This window comes from Gymnoscopelus microlampas (assembly GCF_963454915.1).
Source record: "Gymnoscopelus microlampas genome assembly, chromosome: 19".
NCBI classification, from domain to species: domain Eukaryota; kingdom Metazoa; phylum Chordata; class Actinopteri; order Myctophiformes; family Myctophidae; genus Gymnoscopelus; species Gymnoscopelus microlampas.
In genome coordinates, this window is record NC_139956.1 from 11376576 (window position 1) to 11396223 (window position 19648).

The 19648-nt window shown below is 41.1% G+C and overlaps 2 protein-coding genes across 2 annotated transcripts in view; both read right to left on the reverse strand.

The window, feature by feature from the left end:
* Positions 1 to 19648, reverse strand: part of LOC311034377 (phospholipid-transporting ATPase ABCA1) — a gene marked incomplete at its 5' end in the record, with an annotated part of 244246 nt that overhangs the window by 79579 nt on the left and 145019 nt on the right. The window contains 3 exons of the mRNA XM_084042257.1: positions 1538 to 1715; positions 12261 to 12430; positions 17615 to 17689. Of these exons, the coding sequence (XP_083898383.1) occupies positions 1538 to 1715; positions 12261 to 12430; positions 17615 to 17689 (423 nt within the window). The remainder of the gene's footprint in view (positions 1 to 1537; positions 1716 to 12260; positions 12431 to 17614; positions 17690 to 19648) is intronic.
* LOC311034627 (cytochrome c oxidase subunit 5A, mitochondrial-like) lies at positions 4341 to 4861 on the reverse strand (the record flags this gene model as incomplete). The annotated part of the gene is made up of 1 exon (XM_084042526.1): positions 4341 to 4861. One exon carries the CDS (start codon positions 4859 to 4861, stop codon positions 4427 to 4429), a length of 435 nt encoding a protein of 144 aa, XP_083898652.1. The 3' UTR covers positions 4341 to 4426.

The following is a 19648-nucleotide window of genomic DNA, read 5'->3' on the forward strand; positions in this document are numbered from 1 at the left end:
ACAGAGTGAGGCGAGATAACTCTACTATTATCACATGTGACGCACGTGTGTGCGCGTGTGTGTTTTTACCCAGGATGGCGAAGGCAGGACCTGCCCAACTCTGCTTCAGATTGGCTTACTGTGATAATGTATCCTACCTTATTAAAATCATCACTCCTCGTGCCAAACCTAACCTAATCAGAGGCAGAATATGGTGGGTCATCATGCCTGTGCTATTCTAAATGCTTACTGTGCTGAGGCTATAAGGTGAGAACCTTATAATACTCTGAAATTGTCCACTGTTGTCACATAAAGTAACGAGTAAGCCCATTTGAATTTCATGAATTGTAACTGTGTTATTGAATTGGAAAAAGATACATAGTTGCTGGAAAAAGTAGTGGAGTTACAGGAACATGTTATGTACCGTACTACCTGTATCGTACTGCATCTGGAAATTTAAAGGGCCTCTTAACCAAAACATTTTCCTGATTACTATTGTCTTATTGTGAGCAGTGTTGCAACATTAACATTTTAGTCTAGTTTTTATTGTTGACGAAATTGTCAATATATCTAGTCTTAGTTTAAGTCATCACAGCTTAGTTTTTATTTTGTTTTCGTCAGTGAAAAAAGGTAGTCGACGGAAATGTTTTGTCTCGAGAGCTTGCCCTCAAAAACATATCATTCGGTGGAGAGCAGATGCAATAAGATTCAGGTTAAAAATGTGCAAAGAGCCCCGGTCCCATTAAGGTGGATGGTACAGGCAATGATTAAGCTATATTTCGTTTTCTTTTTAAAGAATATGTCAAAGCACATCCTCCATGTGGCCCGAGCCTTTTGGCATGCACTGCTTCATTTCAAAGAGTCTCCCTCTCTCTGCACCAGGCAAAACAGCTGGTGATAATGTGAGAGTGCAAAGCCATATGTACCCCCTGTAGCGGGACTCAATTAACCCATTTAGACCGGGAAAGCGTCATTTTAGATGTCTTTGGCTATTAAAAAAATAGCAGATCTACAAGCTCACAGCGCGGCACCGAGTGCCGAGCTGTGAGCTTGTAGATCTGCTGTTTTTTTTTAAAGCGAACACTTTTTAACTCCGATCTGTGACTCTGGGGGTCCCTGGAACAACATGTTTTGAGATGGGGGTCCGCGGCCAAATACATCATTTTGGGGGGCCTTGACATGAAAAAGCTGGAGCACCACTGAGATAGCAACATATTGTTAGGATTTCGAAAGCATTTTTAGATAATGTATTTGGCCGCGGACCCCCATCTCAAAAACCCCCAGAAGCAAAGATTTGAGTTACAAATGCTCGCTTTAAAAATATATATATATATTCCAAGATTTGCACACATTTTCACGATTTCTGAAAAATAGCAGATCTACAAGCTCATAGCGCGGCACTCGGTGCCGCGCTATGAGCTTGTATTTCTGCTATTTTTGAATAGCCAAAGTGTAAAATAATGCTTTTTAGCTCAGATCCCAAAAATGACACAGATGCTTCTCCAGATCTTAATAGATTAAAGAGGTGATACGGCTGTCTGATGGAGGTGGTACCTACCATATCCCAGGCAAAGTTGGCTACCCAGTAGACGGTCAGGTTGACGCCGCTGACAAACTGCAAGTGCTTGGCCTTGTTCACTCTCTCCTGGATGAGGAAGAGGACGAAGCTGGCGGGGATGAACGACATGGCAAAGATCACGCAGATGGACACCACCACGTCTGAGGATGTCGTGACCCTGTGATTGGACAAGAGCACAGAGGGCAAGACGTTACCGTCACAACGTTTCAGAGCATTGCGATATAGGACAGCAAATGCATATACAGAATGATTACAGTGTATTACTTTAACTTTAACTGCTTTCGAGAGATGGATTTTGCTTCTCAGCTATAATGTTTCTCGATTTTATCCGGGCCAAAATGACAAGAATTGATTTTACGTCCCATTTTGCCTTGACAGCACTGGATTGTTTGACAGACATCATGTCGAGGCAAATCCAATTACACGGTAAATTCATAGGACTCATGACTTAAGACATGAATACATGTTTTTAGTATGAAATACAGAGGTTATTTCAAAGAGGAAACAGACTTCCTTGAAAGAGTAATCCAGTTTGCTGCGCACTACAGGCACTGATATACTGTACAACACAGTTGTCCCTCTGCCAACAAAAAGAAATCAAGGCCAGAGAGGCCTTTAAACTGGAAATCAACCCGACACGGAATATGTCAATAAGTCAGAGATTGCATGGTTGAGAGAGTCTCACTGAGAGAAAATTGTGCAGAGTTTTCCATTGTGAGAAATCTAAACTGGTAGCCTAACACTCCATGATTTTTCTCAAGCAATATATTTGGAGGAAGGGAAACATAGCTTTTAACTTTAGCTAGCACTATTCATCTTCCACTTTCACAACGGTGAAGCACTCAACCAATGTTGGCACGTGTATAGTGTATATAATTTAGGAAAATTGATGTCCATGTGGCATGTAGCAATGACTTAATTAGTTTGCCATTCAAACACTTGCAAACAATCAAAGATAAGTCTTTTTTTTTAGAACAAATTCATCATAAGCTCCCTTGCGAGTTTCACATATAAATTAACTCTTTTAGTCTCTTTTAATGAATCATTCAATCATCGCCCTCCATTATATGTGTTAACCCATTAAGACCTGGAAGGCGCATCTGTGTCATTTTTTTATTTGAGCTAAAAAGCATTATTTTACACTTTGGCTATTCAAAAATAGCAGATATACAAGCTCATAGCGCGGCACCGAGTGCCACGCTACGAGCTTGTAGATCTGCTATTTTTGAAAAATCGTGAAAATGTGAGCAAATCTTTGAATATATATTTATAATTTTAAAGCAAACATTTTTATCTAAAATCTTTGCTTCTGGGGGGTCCCTGGAACAAACTATTTTGAGATGCGGGTCGGCGGCCAAATACATATCATTTTGGGGGTCCTTGACATGAAAAAGTTTGAGCACCACTGATATAGAAACATGTGTTTTTCTGAAAACTGTTGGGATTTAGACATTTGTAGAATCGGCTTCAGGTCTTCATGGATTAGGGGATAACTCGGGGAGAGCAGACCAGGAAACGTTAAAGATGTTTAACCACTTGAACCCTAGCATCCCTATTCTGGGGAGAACATTCAACCAAAAAGAGCATCTACAAGCTCAAAACGGGTTCCATTCCAATGCATTGTGAACTTGTAGATCAGCAAGGGGAAAAAAGAGCAGACCAAGCACAGAGCCGATCCTGGTAAAATAAGTATTGGTTTACAAAGTATAAAGTAAGACGCCTTGGATTATGCTTTTCCTTATTTTCTGCCATTTATATATCATAATAATATATAATATAGTCAGGAACGATTGAACATGGGAATGCATAACCCACCCGGTTATGCAATACCCTTTTACTTGTTGCCAGAGTACTCGTTATACCCGCGAGTGTAGTACCCAGCACAGTATACCCACTACCATAGCACTCAGAGGCTTGTCTATGACGTCAGTACTATGATGTTGTATTGATGACATCATGGATCTCCATACTGTATATGGGTATAAAAGGGACACAAGACCAGCCGCTCATAGATATTCATGTTACGTGATGTCAGAGCTTCTGGGGGGGGTCCCTGGAACAAAACATTTTGAGGTGGGGGTCCGCGGCCAAATATATATCATTTTGAGGGGGTCCTTGACATGAGAAAGTTTGAGAAACACTGATATAGCAACATACATTTTTTTATTTTTTTTATTTTTAACTGTTAGAATTTAGAAGACATTAGTAGAATCGGCCTCAGGTCCTAACGGGGTTAAAGAGGTCGCGGAGCGGGGCTGCAGGGCAGGCTGATGATGCCTCACTTATTGGTTGTGAGGATCCAGGGTTGGGGGCGGGGCGCCCCCCCACTGCTACGACCGTCGGGCAACCCTTGCCGCCACCGCTGTTGTTACTCCCTGATGTAATCATTATGATGTCACAGAACTGATGTCATACACTGCGGCCTCCAAGTGCATGGCACTCAGGGTTGCCAGATCTGCCTATTATAATTTCCCCACAATATTTGATTTGAAAATAGCCGATCCACAAGCTCAGAACGCGTCGCGATGCGACGCGTTGTGAGCTTGTAGATCTGCTATTTTCAAATAGCTGATTTATATGTTAAAGTGCTCATGTGGCCCATAGTCGCCTCTTTTGGGCTGGTTTTCCTAGACCTGGTTGCTTGTTTGCTCTCACAGAATCTGGCAACGCTGCCCCTGTCCCTCCATATTTGGGCAAGACGGAAGTCATCAATCATCGGAGATAACACAGGGATGCCACAATTAGTTTCATCAATATTTTAAATGAAAAATAACTTAATTAATTATCAACAAAATCATTGTACGAGGCAAAGATTTCAGCACAAGGTTTCCATGTCCAAGTGGTGCCCACAGTTATATAGAGAAGCTGCTATACTCCGTCAATGCCCAGTTCTTCAGGGGTGGAGATTCCAAGTTCGTCTAGCGTCGGCCGCAGTTCTTGAATCACGTACGGGTAGATGTCTTTGTGGGGGCCCGACTTGTCCTTGACGGCTTCCAAGATCCGGACGGCGCTGGCAAAGTCGTCCAACCTCCGACAAGCTCTAAGCGCCGCCTCGATAACCTTAGGTTCGGGCACCAGATCATAACCGATCAATGCGTTCATCCCTCTTCTCAGTTCCCAGGCGTCGATGTCGGGCTGGTTGAAATAGGTTACCCAGCGGGCGTCGAACTCTTCGTCCGTCTCCTGCTTGCCATGCGAGTAACGCCTCAAGGCCGCAGGAACTGCGCGGAACACACGCGTTAGGAACACACGCGTTATACTCCGGACACCAGAGACAGAGAGTCGGGCGGCGGCTCTTAACATGATGGGAGGTATAAAGGCAGCTAAAACTGGACACAAGCTGATTGGATCTGGAGGGAAGCCACAAATCTAAATGAAAAATGAGTTTACGTTGACTCGTTACGGAGGTCTTTATACACGGTTCTTATCTATCCGAAAAAGGCAGTTGACCAATCAGAAGACGACTGATGTCATCTATGAGACGTCAGTCATCTGTGATGTATCTATGATGTCACACCCTGTGTGAAGGTAGCGGCGCCTTTGATACATTTTATCATCGATATGTGTTTATAATGTGTTTATAGCCATGTGTCACGTGAAGCTTGACCAATCACTTTGTTGACGCACCTGACCAATCACAACTTTGACGCACACAGACAATGTCAGGTATAGAGCGGCTAGCGCCGCTAAAAATAAATGTTAAAATATTCTTTTTGATAATAAATCAGTAAAATTAGGCAAAAATAAGAATTAAATAACCTAACCCTAACCTAACCCTAACCCTAAAACTGAAATAAAGTAACCATACACGAAAAGAAATACAAACAGAATTTCTCTGCACGCTTTGCGAGCGGCCGACCCCCCCCCAGCCTCAAGCCAGATTTCCGCCCCTGTGTATGACTCCGAATTTGTCACAGCCACATTGAATAATAATCATTATTATTAATTAATTTATTTGTAATTTGAAATTGTGTAATCATTTACTTGTTTGACTGCACAATCAAGCCAACTTGAGAGATGGATAAGGACGAGTTAATAACTCAAGTACCAAATAAGGATTCTCTCTTGTGTATCATGGTTGAGTGATAGCACTAATTACAAACAACACAGAATCAAAATGTATTATTCAATAAAACCACATTGGGAAAACTTGTAGAAATTGCAGTTCTGTCTAAAATAATATACAACTACATGTCGACTATATGTAGATGTTAGCTTTTATTCGTGCGTTGAAAACCTAATTGTAATAAGGGCAGAACTTTTGCCCCCGAGGAAGGCCACTTGATGGTCGAAAAAATGTTGTAACCTTTGCACATTAAACTTTCTCGGAGCAGCAGCTGCCTGTGCAGACTTTCCTTTTTAATTATTTTCAGAACTTTCGCACGCCCATACTGATCGACAGGTGTGTCGGAGAAGACTTAAGAGCTGTCAGTTATCTGATCAGATAACCCGATGAAGGTCTGTGTACAGAGACAAACAGTGGACAAGCGGTGACGGTCCTGCACTTATTGATGCAGACGCTCACCTTTGTCCAGCTGGGGAGGGTTATATAGACGTCTCTTTAAATGGGGAAAAAAAAAAGCCAATTAAACTCTTAGCTTGAAAATAGGCTACATTTAAACTCTTAGGTTGACAATAGGCTACATTTAAACTCTTAGGTTGACAATAGGTTACATTTAAACTCTTAAATTGACAATAGGTTACATTTAAGGACACAAGACCCTCTTCATTTCATAATTATAGTAGAAGACTGGATTTCTAATAGTACACCTTTCATATTCTAGTATTGTAATCCCGTTCTAGTCTCTCCGGTGTGCCGTGTGCCGTTTGAAGCATTGAAGAGTTCAATCAATTTCCTCCTCTGAGATGTTGACCTTTGATTCACTGTGATGCATATACATAATGCATCATCCTCATCATCCTTCATAATGTCTTTGCCGTGTCTTTGTAATTAGCAGTGCTATATTTTATTAACCCCCGGTATCCTCCACTCCCTCGGCCTGTGATAATCTCTCACAAGACTTCCTGTGGCGCTATTAGCATATTAACCCATTAAAACCTGGAACGCATCGGTGTCATTTTAAGATTTCTTTGGCTATTCAAAAATAGCAGATATACAAGCTCATAGCGCGGCACCGAGTGCCGCGCTATGAGCTTGTAGATCTGCTATTTTCTTTTTTTAAATTGTGAAAATTTGTGCAAATCTTAGATTTTTAAAATATTTTTAAAGCAAACATTTGTAAAATATCTTGTTCCAGGGACCCCCAGAAGCAAAGATTTGAGTTACAAATGTTCGCTTTAAAAAATCTATATATATTCAATGATTTGCTCCCATTTTCATGATTTTTCCCCAAAAATTGCAGATCTACAAGCTCGTAGTGCGGCACTCGGTGCCGCGCTATGAGCTTGTATATCTGCTATTTTTGAATAGCCAAATAAATCTAAAGTGATACAGAAGCGTTCCCGGTCTTAATGGGTTAAATAAGTTACCCTGTGTGGATATGCGGCTGCATTTATCAGCAGCGACCAGACGCAATTAGGACACATAAATATGAAAGCCTTTACCACAGCGAGAGCCGCCCGCCGCCCCACATTTCCAACAGGTTTCGTTGCTTGTTGCGCGCTCTATAGCCATGAAGGCGGGTAGTACGAGGTGACAAAATGGCTAATGAGCTAACCTTGAACAGCTGAAGTTGGCTAATTGCTTCGAGGAAGAGGACAAGCGACCCCGCTAATAAACTAATAGATGGAACAGTGAGGAAGACACACAGCAGAGGAAAGGGATTTGCATGTGTTGATTTCCTCCAGGAGTTCGAAACAAGGTCTGGAGTGATTCGCAACTTCAACTGATAATGATCTGCTCTTGAGCATCAAGCACAACATTTAGGCCATTAGTAGTGCTACTTGGTACGCTACAGAAGGGCGAAAAAAAAAGTTTTAATTCCTTTTGTAGAATGCTGTTGTCAGCTGTTATTATAGTGCAATTATGGAGAAATACCAGCAATGTGGTGTCTTCTCTTGGTAAGTAAGAGATTAGTGTGAAATTCAACAAGGGATTTTGGTATTAGTCCACCAGCAGGCCTGTTGCTATTCTCCAACAACTTGAACTTAAAACTCTCAATACAGTAGGAAAATGCTAACTTTTCTTATTTCTTACTATGAAGATGACAGTGGGAATTAAACACTTAACCACACATTTGTTTTATTATTATCTACGATATTACAACATGTCACACGACCCATTGTGACCTTGTAGATCTGCTATTTTCTAAACGTTTTCTAAAACTCACATTTTGTCATTTTATTTTAATCTACAGTATCAAATAAAGTGGATGTTAATATTAAGGGATACAAACCGTGCAGAGAGATCACCAAATTAACATCAGTGTACAGGTTCATGTGGTCATTTTAACCACATGAACCCTAGCGTGTCTATTCTGGGCATTATATAATAGGCAAACATTCTGCTTGAATAGCCGATCAACAAGCTCGCATAACTTGTATATCGGCAATTTTCGGCTAAGAGATTGGTGTACTGTGGAGGAAAAAAGAAGGGGACCAACTAAAGACCCCGGTCATCGAAGTATAAAGGGTTTCAGTGGATAATGTCTTCTCAGCTCAAGACTTAAAGGAGTAGTTCATCCAAGAAATTACTTTATTTCTATCGTTTACCTATACCCGGTGATGTCTTTGACTCGTGCAGAGTTTTAGCAGTGGTGGAAAGTAACTAAGTACATTTATTTAAGTACTGTACTTAAGTACAATTTTGAGGTATTTGTACTTTACTTGAGTATTTCCAATTTCCAATACTCTTACTTCTACTCCACTACATCTCAGAGGCAAATATTGTATTTTTATTCCATTAAAATGATTCGAAAACTTTAGTTACCAGTTACTTTTCAGATATAAATTAGGATATTATGAAACATACATTAACTACTTTAGCCCTATCTTATACGTAGGTTATTTGAAAATAGCCGATCTACAAGCTCACAACGCATCGCATCGCAACGCGTTGTGAGCTTGTAGATCTGCTATTTTCAAACATTTTTGTACTTTTGCTTTTGGTACTTAAAGTATATTTTGATGCCAATACTTTTGTACTTTTAATCAAAGTAAATTTAGAATTCTGGACTTTTACGTTGTAACAGAGTATTTCTATATTGCAGTATTGATACTTTTACTTAAGTAAAGAATTTTAGTACTTTTTCCCACCACTGAGTTTGTAAAACATTCCTGAACGGTGAATCCAGAATCCCAAAAATGAAGAAATGGAATTAATCAGAGACTCCAAGTAACAACAACAAAACTACATGGTCTGCCTACAGTATCTGACCGACTTCACCGCAGGGCACCGCTCTCTCATCTGAGTTTGAGTTAGTTCGGTTGGATGGTTCTCAAGCTGAGTGAAGGACAGCAGCGCTGACACGCACGCAGAAATGTGCAGAATGTATAGTTAGATGTTTGCTTTCTGAACCATGACCATAATCCTCACATGGTCTCAGCAATATGATATCTTCACTACACAACACTTCTGGGAGAGAAAAAGGCATATGATAACATCGATAAGAAACTAATTCTGACCCTTCTGGTAGCAAGTAAGAAGGCTATTACAAGAAAATGGTCCCCCACAGTGGAGGAATGGATCGAAATAATTCATGACATACTATATAGAATGGAAAAACTGTCTTTCTCTCCCAGAACTCAGGAAGAAAATATCTTTTGGATTTGGACTAGATGGACTGAGTATGTAAAACCAATTCGCTCAGATTTCTGCTGAATGGCAAAACAAAGGTGAAAGTGTTGTATTTTTTCTTTATGCGTTGTTGACTGTTTTCAAAAGCTGCCCTGCTGTTGGTTTTTATTTAGTTTAGCTTTTTGATTGTCATAAAAACTGTTTATGACAATCTGGTCATCACTGAGAACTGAAAAATAGGATATAAAATGAATGAATGCATGGACGAGAGCAAATATACATGTGTGTGTATTTATATGTATTTATATAAGAGTCTATATGATTCCATGTGTTGAACTTGAAATAATTTCAACATACACATTTTTTGATGACAAAGCTGTCTGTGTGTACGATGGCCAAAATAAAAAAATATTTTTGAATAGCTAAAATCTAAAATCTAAACGCTAAAATCTAAAATGACACAGAATCTTTCTCGGTTTTAATGGGTAACTCAAAAAATAGTATCTATACTTTTGTTTTCTACTTTGTACTTCATAAACACATCCTTTGAACATTTATTTTTCCTGTTCCCCAACACCTTGAGTTGAGTACTGGGGTTGAGTGTCTTGTCCACCACTGCACATAATCACCCACAGTCACGTCTTGCCTTCGCGCCGGGCTCCTTTCCCCAAGAGACACGGCGCTTCAACAGGGACGCAGGAGCCCAGGGCTTATCCGGACATCGTGGTTAACCCATTAAGACCGGGAACGCATCTGTGTGTCATTTTAACATTTCTTTGGCTATATTAAAACAAAACAAAAATAGCAGATCTACAAGCTCATAGCGCGGCACTCGGTGCCGCGCTATGAGCTTGTAGATCTGCTATTTTTTTTTTTAAATAACTGTGAAAATGTGTGCAATTCTTTGAATTTATGTCTTTTATAGCAAACGTTTTTAACTCAAATCTTTGCTTCTGGGGGACATTCTACAAATGTCTTCTAAATCCTAACAGTTTTTTGAAAAAAACGTATGTTGCTGTAAGTGGTTCTCAAACTTTTTCATGTCAAGGACCCCTAAAATGATATGTATTTGGCCGCGGACCCCCATCTCAAAATATTTTGTTCCAGGGACCCCCCAGAAGCAAAGGTTTGAGATAAAAATGTATAAATATATTCAAAGATTTGGACAAATTTCAAAGATTTTTAAAAAATAGCCCAAATAAATCTAAAAATGACACACAGATGCGTTCCCGGTCTTAATGGGTTAATAAATTGTAGGCGCCCGCAATCCGCACACAGAGAGATAGGGGGAGGATGGTGAAAAACGTCTGGGCCCTGGATCTACAGCAGCGAGGGCATCGTAATTATCTGCTAACCCTACTGCCGCAGCGTCGCTCTCTAACTCACACGCCTGTCGACAGCGCCTGATCACTACATAAATACCTGACCGCTGGGTTTGCGCTGACGCAATGGGGAGCGATGGAACCGCTTCCGTCATGTGTAATTAATAGTTGCACGTTGATTTGCTCCATGTAGGGGTTGAAGTTATGTGGGGGGGCGCACGGCGGCATATCCACGATGGGGCGAGAAAAAGTTAAATATTGGGACTTATATCCCATTACAAAGTGTTGATAGAGTAGGCTTAATGTAGCATGGCAACATTGTGAGCATTGTGAGTATGAGAAAGGCTCTGTGTGAGGATTGATTTTCTACGAGCAACCCATAGAAATTCATAGAATAAATCAAGAAAAATTAAAACAGCCCTAAAGCTTACATTAATTCAAATGGGAAAAATGGTAAAAGTGGATGTGATAATGTCTCCCGCTCCCATGTAGAAGTGTGTGTTTGTTCGGTATTGGAGTTCACCACATAAAATGCAGTGACTGCAGCCCAGTTTGGGTGCAGATTATATCCATGCTGCTGCTTGACTTGAAGCACAGAGGAGCCAAAAAAAGGAAAAGGCAAAACACCATAATTAAATGACAAAATATGATGATGTTTGTCTCTGAGCATGTATAATCATCACAAACAGAGAGCCAGGAGTACCCTTCTCCTCCCCCGCTCCAGATGACGAAGTCAGGGGAGCTTTACTTCCGAGGGACTTGTCGTATAGTCGGGAAAATAAAACGACACTCCAAAAGACAGGCGATACAGTACAGTATATATCCATATGGTACCGCCAGCCCGTATAAGTTGTGGCCTAGCCCTTCATTAATCTCCCACTCTCTCACGGGGGAGTCGCTACCAAGCGAGCCCTGGGCTGAGTAACATTAGAGAGAAAACACAGTATACCCCAACATGAGGCTCCCATGGGCCGGGCACATGTGTGCGCCCACTCCCACGAATCCCTCATCCGACTGTCCTGCACTCTCCATTGTATTTCTCGTATGCGTCCTGTTCTCCCTTACTTAGGCATTTGTCTCCTCCCACATGTTTCTCTCTCTCTCCATCTTTCTCTCTCTCTCTCCTTCTCCCCTCTCCCAGGCTGCCATCAGTCACTTCCTTTTCCCTTCAACCCCCTCCCCCAGCTCGTACAGTACCGTTCCAACATGGAGGATGATCAACTTCAAGTGTTGATTTCGTCGACTAAAACTATGACGAAAAATTTTCCTCGACTACCTTTTTTTCACTGACAAAAACTAAACAAAAACTAAATAAAAACTAAGCTATGATGACTAAAATATGACTAAATATGTTGACAATTTCGTCAACAAGTAAAAAGTAGACTAAAATGTCAGTGAGGGACTAGTGGAGAAGAGATCCAGTAGAACTAAAAGACAAGCCATTTTATGTTTGGTTGCGCTCGGGTGTCCCGCTCTGAAAATAGCAGATCTACAAGCTCACAACGCGTCACGCTGCGACGTGTTGTAAGCTTGTAGATCGGCTATTTTCAGCATGCAACCAAGTGTAAAATCAGCCATTACGACGCCATCAAGGCACCGCAGAAATACATGAAATATATAATTGTATTCAAAAGTCTATGACTAAAACTAAATCTGCTGTCAAAATCAACGCTGATCAACTTACAAGGCCGCGTAGGAGAGCTGCGCCTTGGTGAGGTTGAGAGGATGGCTCGAGACGGACACGCCGTACTGGCGGGGGTCCTGGCCCGCCGGCAGGTTGGCCCTCAGGATGGCGTTGTTGGCCACGCTGAGGAAGGACGGCACCCCGTGCCACGCCTGGTTGTAGAACCACACCTACGGAGACGGAGGACGAGGAGGGGCATTACTAATAACCACAGAATATCTTCCTCTCCTTACCTCCCAACTCCCACAACGTGCCTGGTAAAAATAACACACTGCATTTGTACCAGTGTGACTCACAGCCGTGAGAGACGTTGCTGTAACAAGCAAAAACGCTTCCGTTATTTCATGTCAGCAGCAAATCGTGTGAAACCGTTTGTAATGTCAGGTGCAGTCAAATTATTTCTGTAAACAAGTTGGTCCCCATTTGTCTGATCGTGGCTCGTTCATTGTTATTGTACATTTACAGTGCACAAAAAGGGATTTGGTGTGTGAGAAGTCACTCTCGATCATGCTTAAATTGATACTCAAGCACATCTATTGATTTAAACAGCAGGTTTGTCTCTGTGAATACATCTAACTTTAACACATATCATTTTGGGGGTCCGTGACATGAAAAAGTTTGAGCACCACTGATATAGAAACATATGTTTTTCAGAAAACTGTTAGGATTTAGAAGACATTTGTAGAACCGGCCTCAGGTCTTAATGGCTTAAAGGGCCATACCAGTGGTCTGCTACGTTTAGCCCGGTGATTGTGACTCACAGAATGCTTGACATTACTGCTGAACACTTTCCAAATCATCATAACATATAGTTTGTTTGATTTTCAAGCAAGCTATTGGATATTGTTCACTGTTCAGTACGAACATCAACATGCAGAAGCTTAAAAATAGCTTGAGATAGGTAATCCAACACACTAAATATCATCATGTGGTTATTTGTTGTCAAAGTTGTTATTGTTGTGTTTTACTGCTTTTTAAAGTGCAGATCGATCTGACAAGTCTAGCATAAAAGTTTCTCTGGAGAAAATATTTATTGAACACAAACATCAGTGACTTATTGATGTGCAATGATGTCTAGACAAAGCTGCCTCGATTACCCAGGTAAATTCAGTAACGTTTTAATGACTTTGGAGGAAATGTAAACAAACTATCTAAAAAATAAAGCCATTAACGGCAAAATGGTCCACGTTCAATATATGGCCAAAGCTGTGAATATAGCAGATCTATCTGCAGAGACAAAGTGAAAACAAAACTTGGCCAATTTTTTTGGGGCTCCTTTTTGTTTTAAAGTAAGTAACTCCCAATGTCTGTGGCTGCTGCGGTGGAAAATAAGAAGAATGTTAGAGAAGAGAGAGAGAGAGAGAGAGAGAGAGAGAGAGAGAGAGAGAGAGAGAGAGAGAGAGAGAGAGAGAGAGAGAGAGAGAGAGGTAGAGAGGAGAAATGAGACAGGCCCCCTGCTGATAGTGCAGCGCTAATTAGGAATGGATGGTGTTGGAATGGAGGCTCCCGTCGACTGCCAGTGAAACATAGCACTGCATCACAGAGGAAGATACAGAGAGTGTGTGCGTGTGTGTGTGTGTGTGTGTGTGTGTGTGTGTGTGTGTGTGTGTGTGTGTGCAACTGTGCACACACACCTTTCATCCTTCATCTACCTCTCTCTCTCTCTCACACACACAAGCACACACACGCACGCACGCACGCAAATTGCTCTTGTGTAGTATTGTACTTTTTCCTCAATCCTTTAGAAAATCTCCCTCACCCTTGATTTCCATGGGTGCGTGCTGCTAAATCAACATTTGGTTTATTCAAGGGGAAAGGTACCAAGGAACATGCTGAGTGGGTGTTGGTGGTATCGAGATAGGCAGGAGGGGGGGGGGGGGTGGCTGAGACACTACGCCCCGTTGAGTTAACATTTCCGCCATGCAACTAACAATCACAGGGTACAATTGGTTTTCAGAATCGGTTTAATTAACCCATTAAGACCTGAGGCGATTCTTTAAAAAAATCTAAATCCTAACAGTTTTTTGAAAAAAATATTTTAAAAAAAATGTCACTATTTTTCAAAAATAGCAGATCTACAAGCTCATAGCGCGGCACTCGGTGCCGCGCTATGAGCTTGTATATCTGCTATTTTTGAATAGCCAAAGACATCTAAAGTGACACAGATGCGTTCCAGGTATCAATGGGTTAACTGTAACTTTAATTATGGATGCGCTCTGTGTTCGAGTGGATGACTGCCTTTCAGGTTCATGATTATTCAAACTAATATTAACTGTTTATTAGTCATTATCCCACGCAGTATAGAGCAGAATGCGCATCAAGAAGCACGATCCACATCCTCACACTGAACCTCGACACTTTTCCATACAAATCCATCCATATCTCAGCTGTTGTATCCCACCTGCATTCACAGAGACAAACCTAAAACTGACGTTTAAATCAATAGATGTGCTTGAGTATCAATTTAAGCCTATCGAGAGTGACTTCTCACACACACACATGGATTTACCAAACAGATGTTATGCTCAACAGCAATTTTCCCCCCAATACACAATACAAATGCAAAGCGTTATCTTATTTTGGCTCTTGAATATGTTATACTAAACAATGAGCTCATTTAAGAGAGAGTTAAGGTACAGTACCAGACTTAAAGGACAACTTTGTTTTTTTACAACCAAGGTTTATGTTTTATCTTGTAATTGAAGTAAATAAAAGATTTTTTACTGCTTTTACAGTATGTATTTTTTTAACAATAAAAAAAGGTCCCGTGGTCTTTGATGGCCAGATATGAGTTATTGGGGGCTAGAAGAGCTACTGTAAATAATAATAAAGAAATCGGCGGGTTCGTTCGTTCGTGTAGGGCTACACAGGCAATTGGGACATCAGCCAAGAAGTGGTATCATCATCCAGTTCAATGAGGCCGCTGACTCCATGTGGTGATTTGAAGATTGCATTCATCGATAATATGTTCAACAGTCTGTGGTTTTCCGCATTCACAGAGATCAGTGACAGACACTCCAATCATATGCAGGTAGATTTGGGTCTTTACTACTCCAGACCGAAGTCTGTTGAGGTTGACCCAGGCATTCCGTGGTAGGTCACACCCAGGTGGGTTGGTTGAAGGAGAGTTGATGAACTTCCTCAACGTGGATGTTGACTTGGACCATTGCTTGTTCCAGCAGTCAAGGATCCATCCAGGGTGTGGAGGGCTCGTGGTAAGGAGTCTCCTAGCTTCGGTGGAGAAGTGTTTGCGTTTGAGTCTCTGGTGGCCATATTCAGCAGGCGGGGGAATCAGGCTTGTTGGCTCATCTGCACTCTTGCAGGCCAGCTTCAAGGTCAGGAAGTTTCGACGGAGCTCTGGAGGTGGAATGCCAGACAGTATGGGGAGGAACTCGACAGGGGTTGATGGTAAGGCACCACTAATTACCCTCATGGCGGTGTTCAGCACAACATCGATAGAGGCTGTATGGCTGCTGTGACTCCATGCAGGGGCGGCATACTCAGCCGTAGAGTATGCCAGGGCAAGGGTAGAGGTGCGCAGGGTGGTGAAGTTTGCACCCCACCCAGTGCCAGCCAGTCTCTTCAGGAGGTTTACACGGGCAGCGGTCTTGGCAGCAACTATTAGTATCGGTATCTAAGTAGTATCGGCGGGTTATTGTGTAAAGAAAAAGGCATATTTAGCCACCGGACAGAATGCCCCCACCCACTGTAAAAAAAGATTGCAAAAATTGCTAAAACTATAGAAAGCAGTAAATGATGAAATGTTAACACTCATCTTTTGATTACGTTAATTACAAGCTAAAACATAAACCTTGGTTGTAAAAAAAGTTGTCCTTTAAATCCACACAGTTTCGAGTACATGGAAATGTACATAACTGTCTGCCCTGATTGCTCAAACTGACAATACATATATCCATTGGTTTTGAATGCTGACTCACGCTATGCTGTCTGTCATGTACCGTTTGTCTTTAGCTACATTATTTGTCTCTCACTTGAGGCAAAATACTGTGCTAATAACAATAATACAATATAAAAACAACATAATAACAATGACAATACTGGACGTTAATAAAACAAGAAAGTAAAAAGAGAAAAATAAAGAGAAAAATATTAGTTGGCAATAATACAGGTAAAAAAAACACTTTAGCAGAGAAAAAAAAAAAGTTGGCAAGAGAACAGGTAAAAACCACTTTAACAGCAATGGGAAATGCGCAGAATAGGGTGGGGTGGGATTAGTAGTATCTGGATTTACCAGGTGGGCCAGGTCTCCATTTACTGTGATTGTCACAAACCCTAAAGAAATCCTCAGAAGCGCTGAACCAAAGTTTAGAGCAGTGGTTCTCAAAGTGGGGTTCAGGGACCCTTCAGGGGTCCTTGGGGTGGGTCCGCAACTCCCCATACAAAACTAGTTGTCAGTTTAACGACTTTAAACCTATGTACATTGACCCCATTTGAAAATAGCAGATCTACAAGTTCACAAGGCGTCACAATGCGGCGAAATCCATATTAATTTGGTGGTCCTGGACATGAAAAAAGTTTTGAGAACCACTGGTTTAGAGAATGTGAGTGGGTTGAAAGTGAACGACGAACAGATAGATGACTATTATGACCATTCCGGGCGGCTGTATACCAGTGTGTCCCTCTGTCCCTGTGCCGTGTGCAGTTTGGGAACAAAGATGCACAATTCACAATGCAGTGTTTTGGTGGTGCAGCCCAAAAAAAAATGGGATGCCATTGTTATCGTCCCCGCTTTGACAAATTGGCCACTTGTTGGCATTTCAACTAGAGTGCTGACAACAGTGACAGCCTCTGGCCAAATGGGGGAAAAAAATCATTAAATACTTCACCTACAGTATAGCATAAGTACAATACTTCTCCATGTGAACAATGTCAGTGTGACTAAGATATTCACTGAAAACAAAACATTGTTCTTTTCTTTTGTTTTATTCATTTTCCTCTCCTTTCCAATTGGCCCCCTGCCGTGGTGGTGCCCAGTTTGAAAAACCACTGAACAATGATACAACTTTCACGTGTCAAAGTGTCAGTGCCAAAGTTTCACTTCGGCATTTCCTGGTTTTGCAAACTTTTGATGCAGGTTGTTTGAGGCTAAACTGTTTACTGCTATATGATGTCATGCATATAGCAGCGAGAGCTGTAAATTGCTCTAATTGGTCTAATTGGCATTCCGCCACACTGTGAAAAGCATCTGCTCTCAGCGACACCTACATATACATGCTAAATAAAGGTTAAAAAGGGAGTTGGACATCCCACTTGGTCAGGATCATTTCAGTTCAGTCTAAGTGATGAGTTCAGGGAAAAAGGGCATAATATGATGACAATAAATGGCTTCATACCTTGACGTTATTTCTGGTTCCCAGCTGCTTCAGTAGAATCTCAACATTCTGGAGAATCTGATCTGTCAAGTTGTCCTAATGAAGATAGTGAAAAACAAGAGGGAATAGATGGGAGTTAGAGACTTAATTGGATACAGTCGAGAACCCACAACTGCTTTTTTTGAAATGCAAAACATAAAGCAAGAGATAAGAGATTAAGTCTTCCACAGAGCTATAGCACGTGGCACGTCCAGGCACTTATTTTGTGGCGGACTCTGAAAAACAAGAGAAAAACCCCCGCAAAATGTGTCACTTGTTATTTCGGCTGTTTAAATTGTTCCATAGCATTCTTTTCTCCGCCTCTCTTTTTATTGATGACATTTTTGATTTCTAATTTCAAGGGAATACAACAGAATGAGAAGTTAGCGAAGATGAGAAAAAGCAACAATAACACCCGACAACATTTCACAGGCAGTGTACCATTACTAAGTAGTACAAGCAAAGTGGTAAAGTAACATTAATGTCTGCAATATTACTCTATGAGAGGTCATTTAAGTCTCTGAAGACTCTCCGGCTGGTCCGGAATGATGCTGCACATGTATTGGCAATATCTAGGAAAATAGATGATATTTATCCTACATTAGCTTCTCAGCACTGGCTCCCTGCGAAATCCAGAATATAATTTTAAAAACTCCTGCTCACCTATAAAGCCCTTAATGATCAGGCACCATCATATCTTAAAGAATTGATTGCCTTATAATCCCTAGAACACTGCGCTAGTATGCAAGCTTACTTCTGGCTCCCATAATCTCCAAAAGTAGAATGGAAGCTAGAGCCTTCAACCATCAGGCTCCTCTCCTGTGGAACCTTCTACCAGTTTTGGTCCAGGAGGCAGACACTCTCTCATTTAAGAGCGGCCTTAAAACTTTAGTTTTTGATAGAGCTTATAGTTATAGGGCTGGCTCAGGCTTGCCATGGGACAAGCACTTAGTTATGCTGCAATAGGCGTAGACTGCCGGGTGGACTTCCCCATGGCTCGGCGAGCTCCTCTCCCTCTATCTGTACACATTCATGTCCCATCAATGCATTTAGTAACTTTGACATCTTCCCTGGAATCTTTCGAGCTTTCTCTGAATTCTCGCCTCGCGGGCTTCCATGGATCGTGATTGCGAACCCCCCCAGCTACGGATCGAGGATCATAGTTGCAGACTGTCATCATATATATGTGACTGTTTTTTGTCTGGGAGACATTTTCAAAAATGAGTGAATAGCCCAGTTAAACTCTTCACATACTAGAGTATGTCTGAAATAAATGTCAGAGCTTAAATCAACATGTAAATATGAAATAAATGCATAAACATGTAGCTAAGATATAAGGTTATGGCCAGCAACCGCTAATTCAAGTGGTGTTTTCTCTACTTAACTTGACTTCAGTTCTACAAGCTGTAGTTTCAAAACTATTCACTCAATCTTATTAACCAATATATCATTATTTTGCTATGATTCCCTTCATATGACATGAAAAAATGTAAATGAAAAAATGCTAGATGACTGTCTCCCAGTCAAATTTGGTCACATATTGTTATTAGTGTGGTTGCCCTAACAGGGCAACCAGACTATTGTTATAGATAAACTTTATTCTGGATAAACTTTATTTTGCTGTGCTACTCCTCCCACAGTTTATTTTTCCCAAATTAGTGCCATATGTCAAAATGACCGGCTTCACCGGGAATGCAGGGCTTGTACTTTGCTAAGAGATAGGTTGTATAGTTTAATTGATATTGATTTATTAGTGCATTAAATTTCCCCATCCACTTTAATGGGCAAATGAAAGAACTCAAATTCAAGTATTTTGTTCTCAGAAACCGTAAGGGCTAGAATTACAAGACTTGGAGGGGAGGTTCATAATTTAGTGTGAAATTATTAAAAAAATAATTATAACATTCGGCCAAATGGTGGCGCTATAAAAGCCCACTTTACGTTTTGACCTATAACTCTTGAACCGTAGGTCTTAGAATAACATCATCTTTATTGTCACATCACATTACAAGTGGG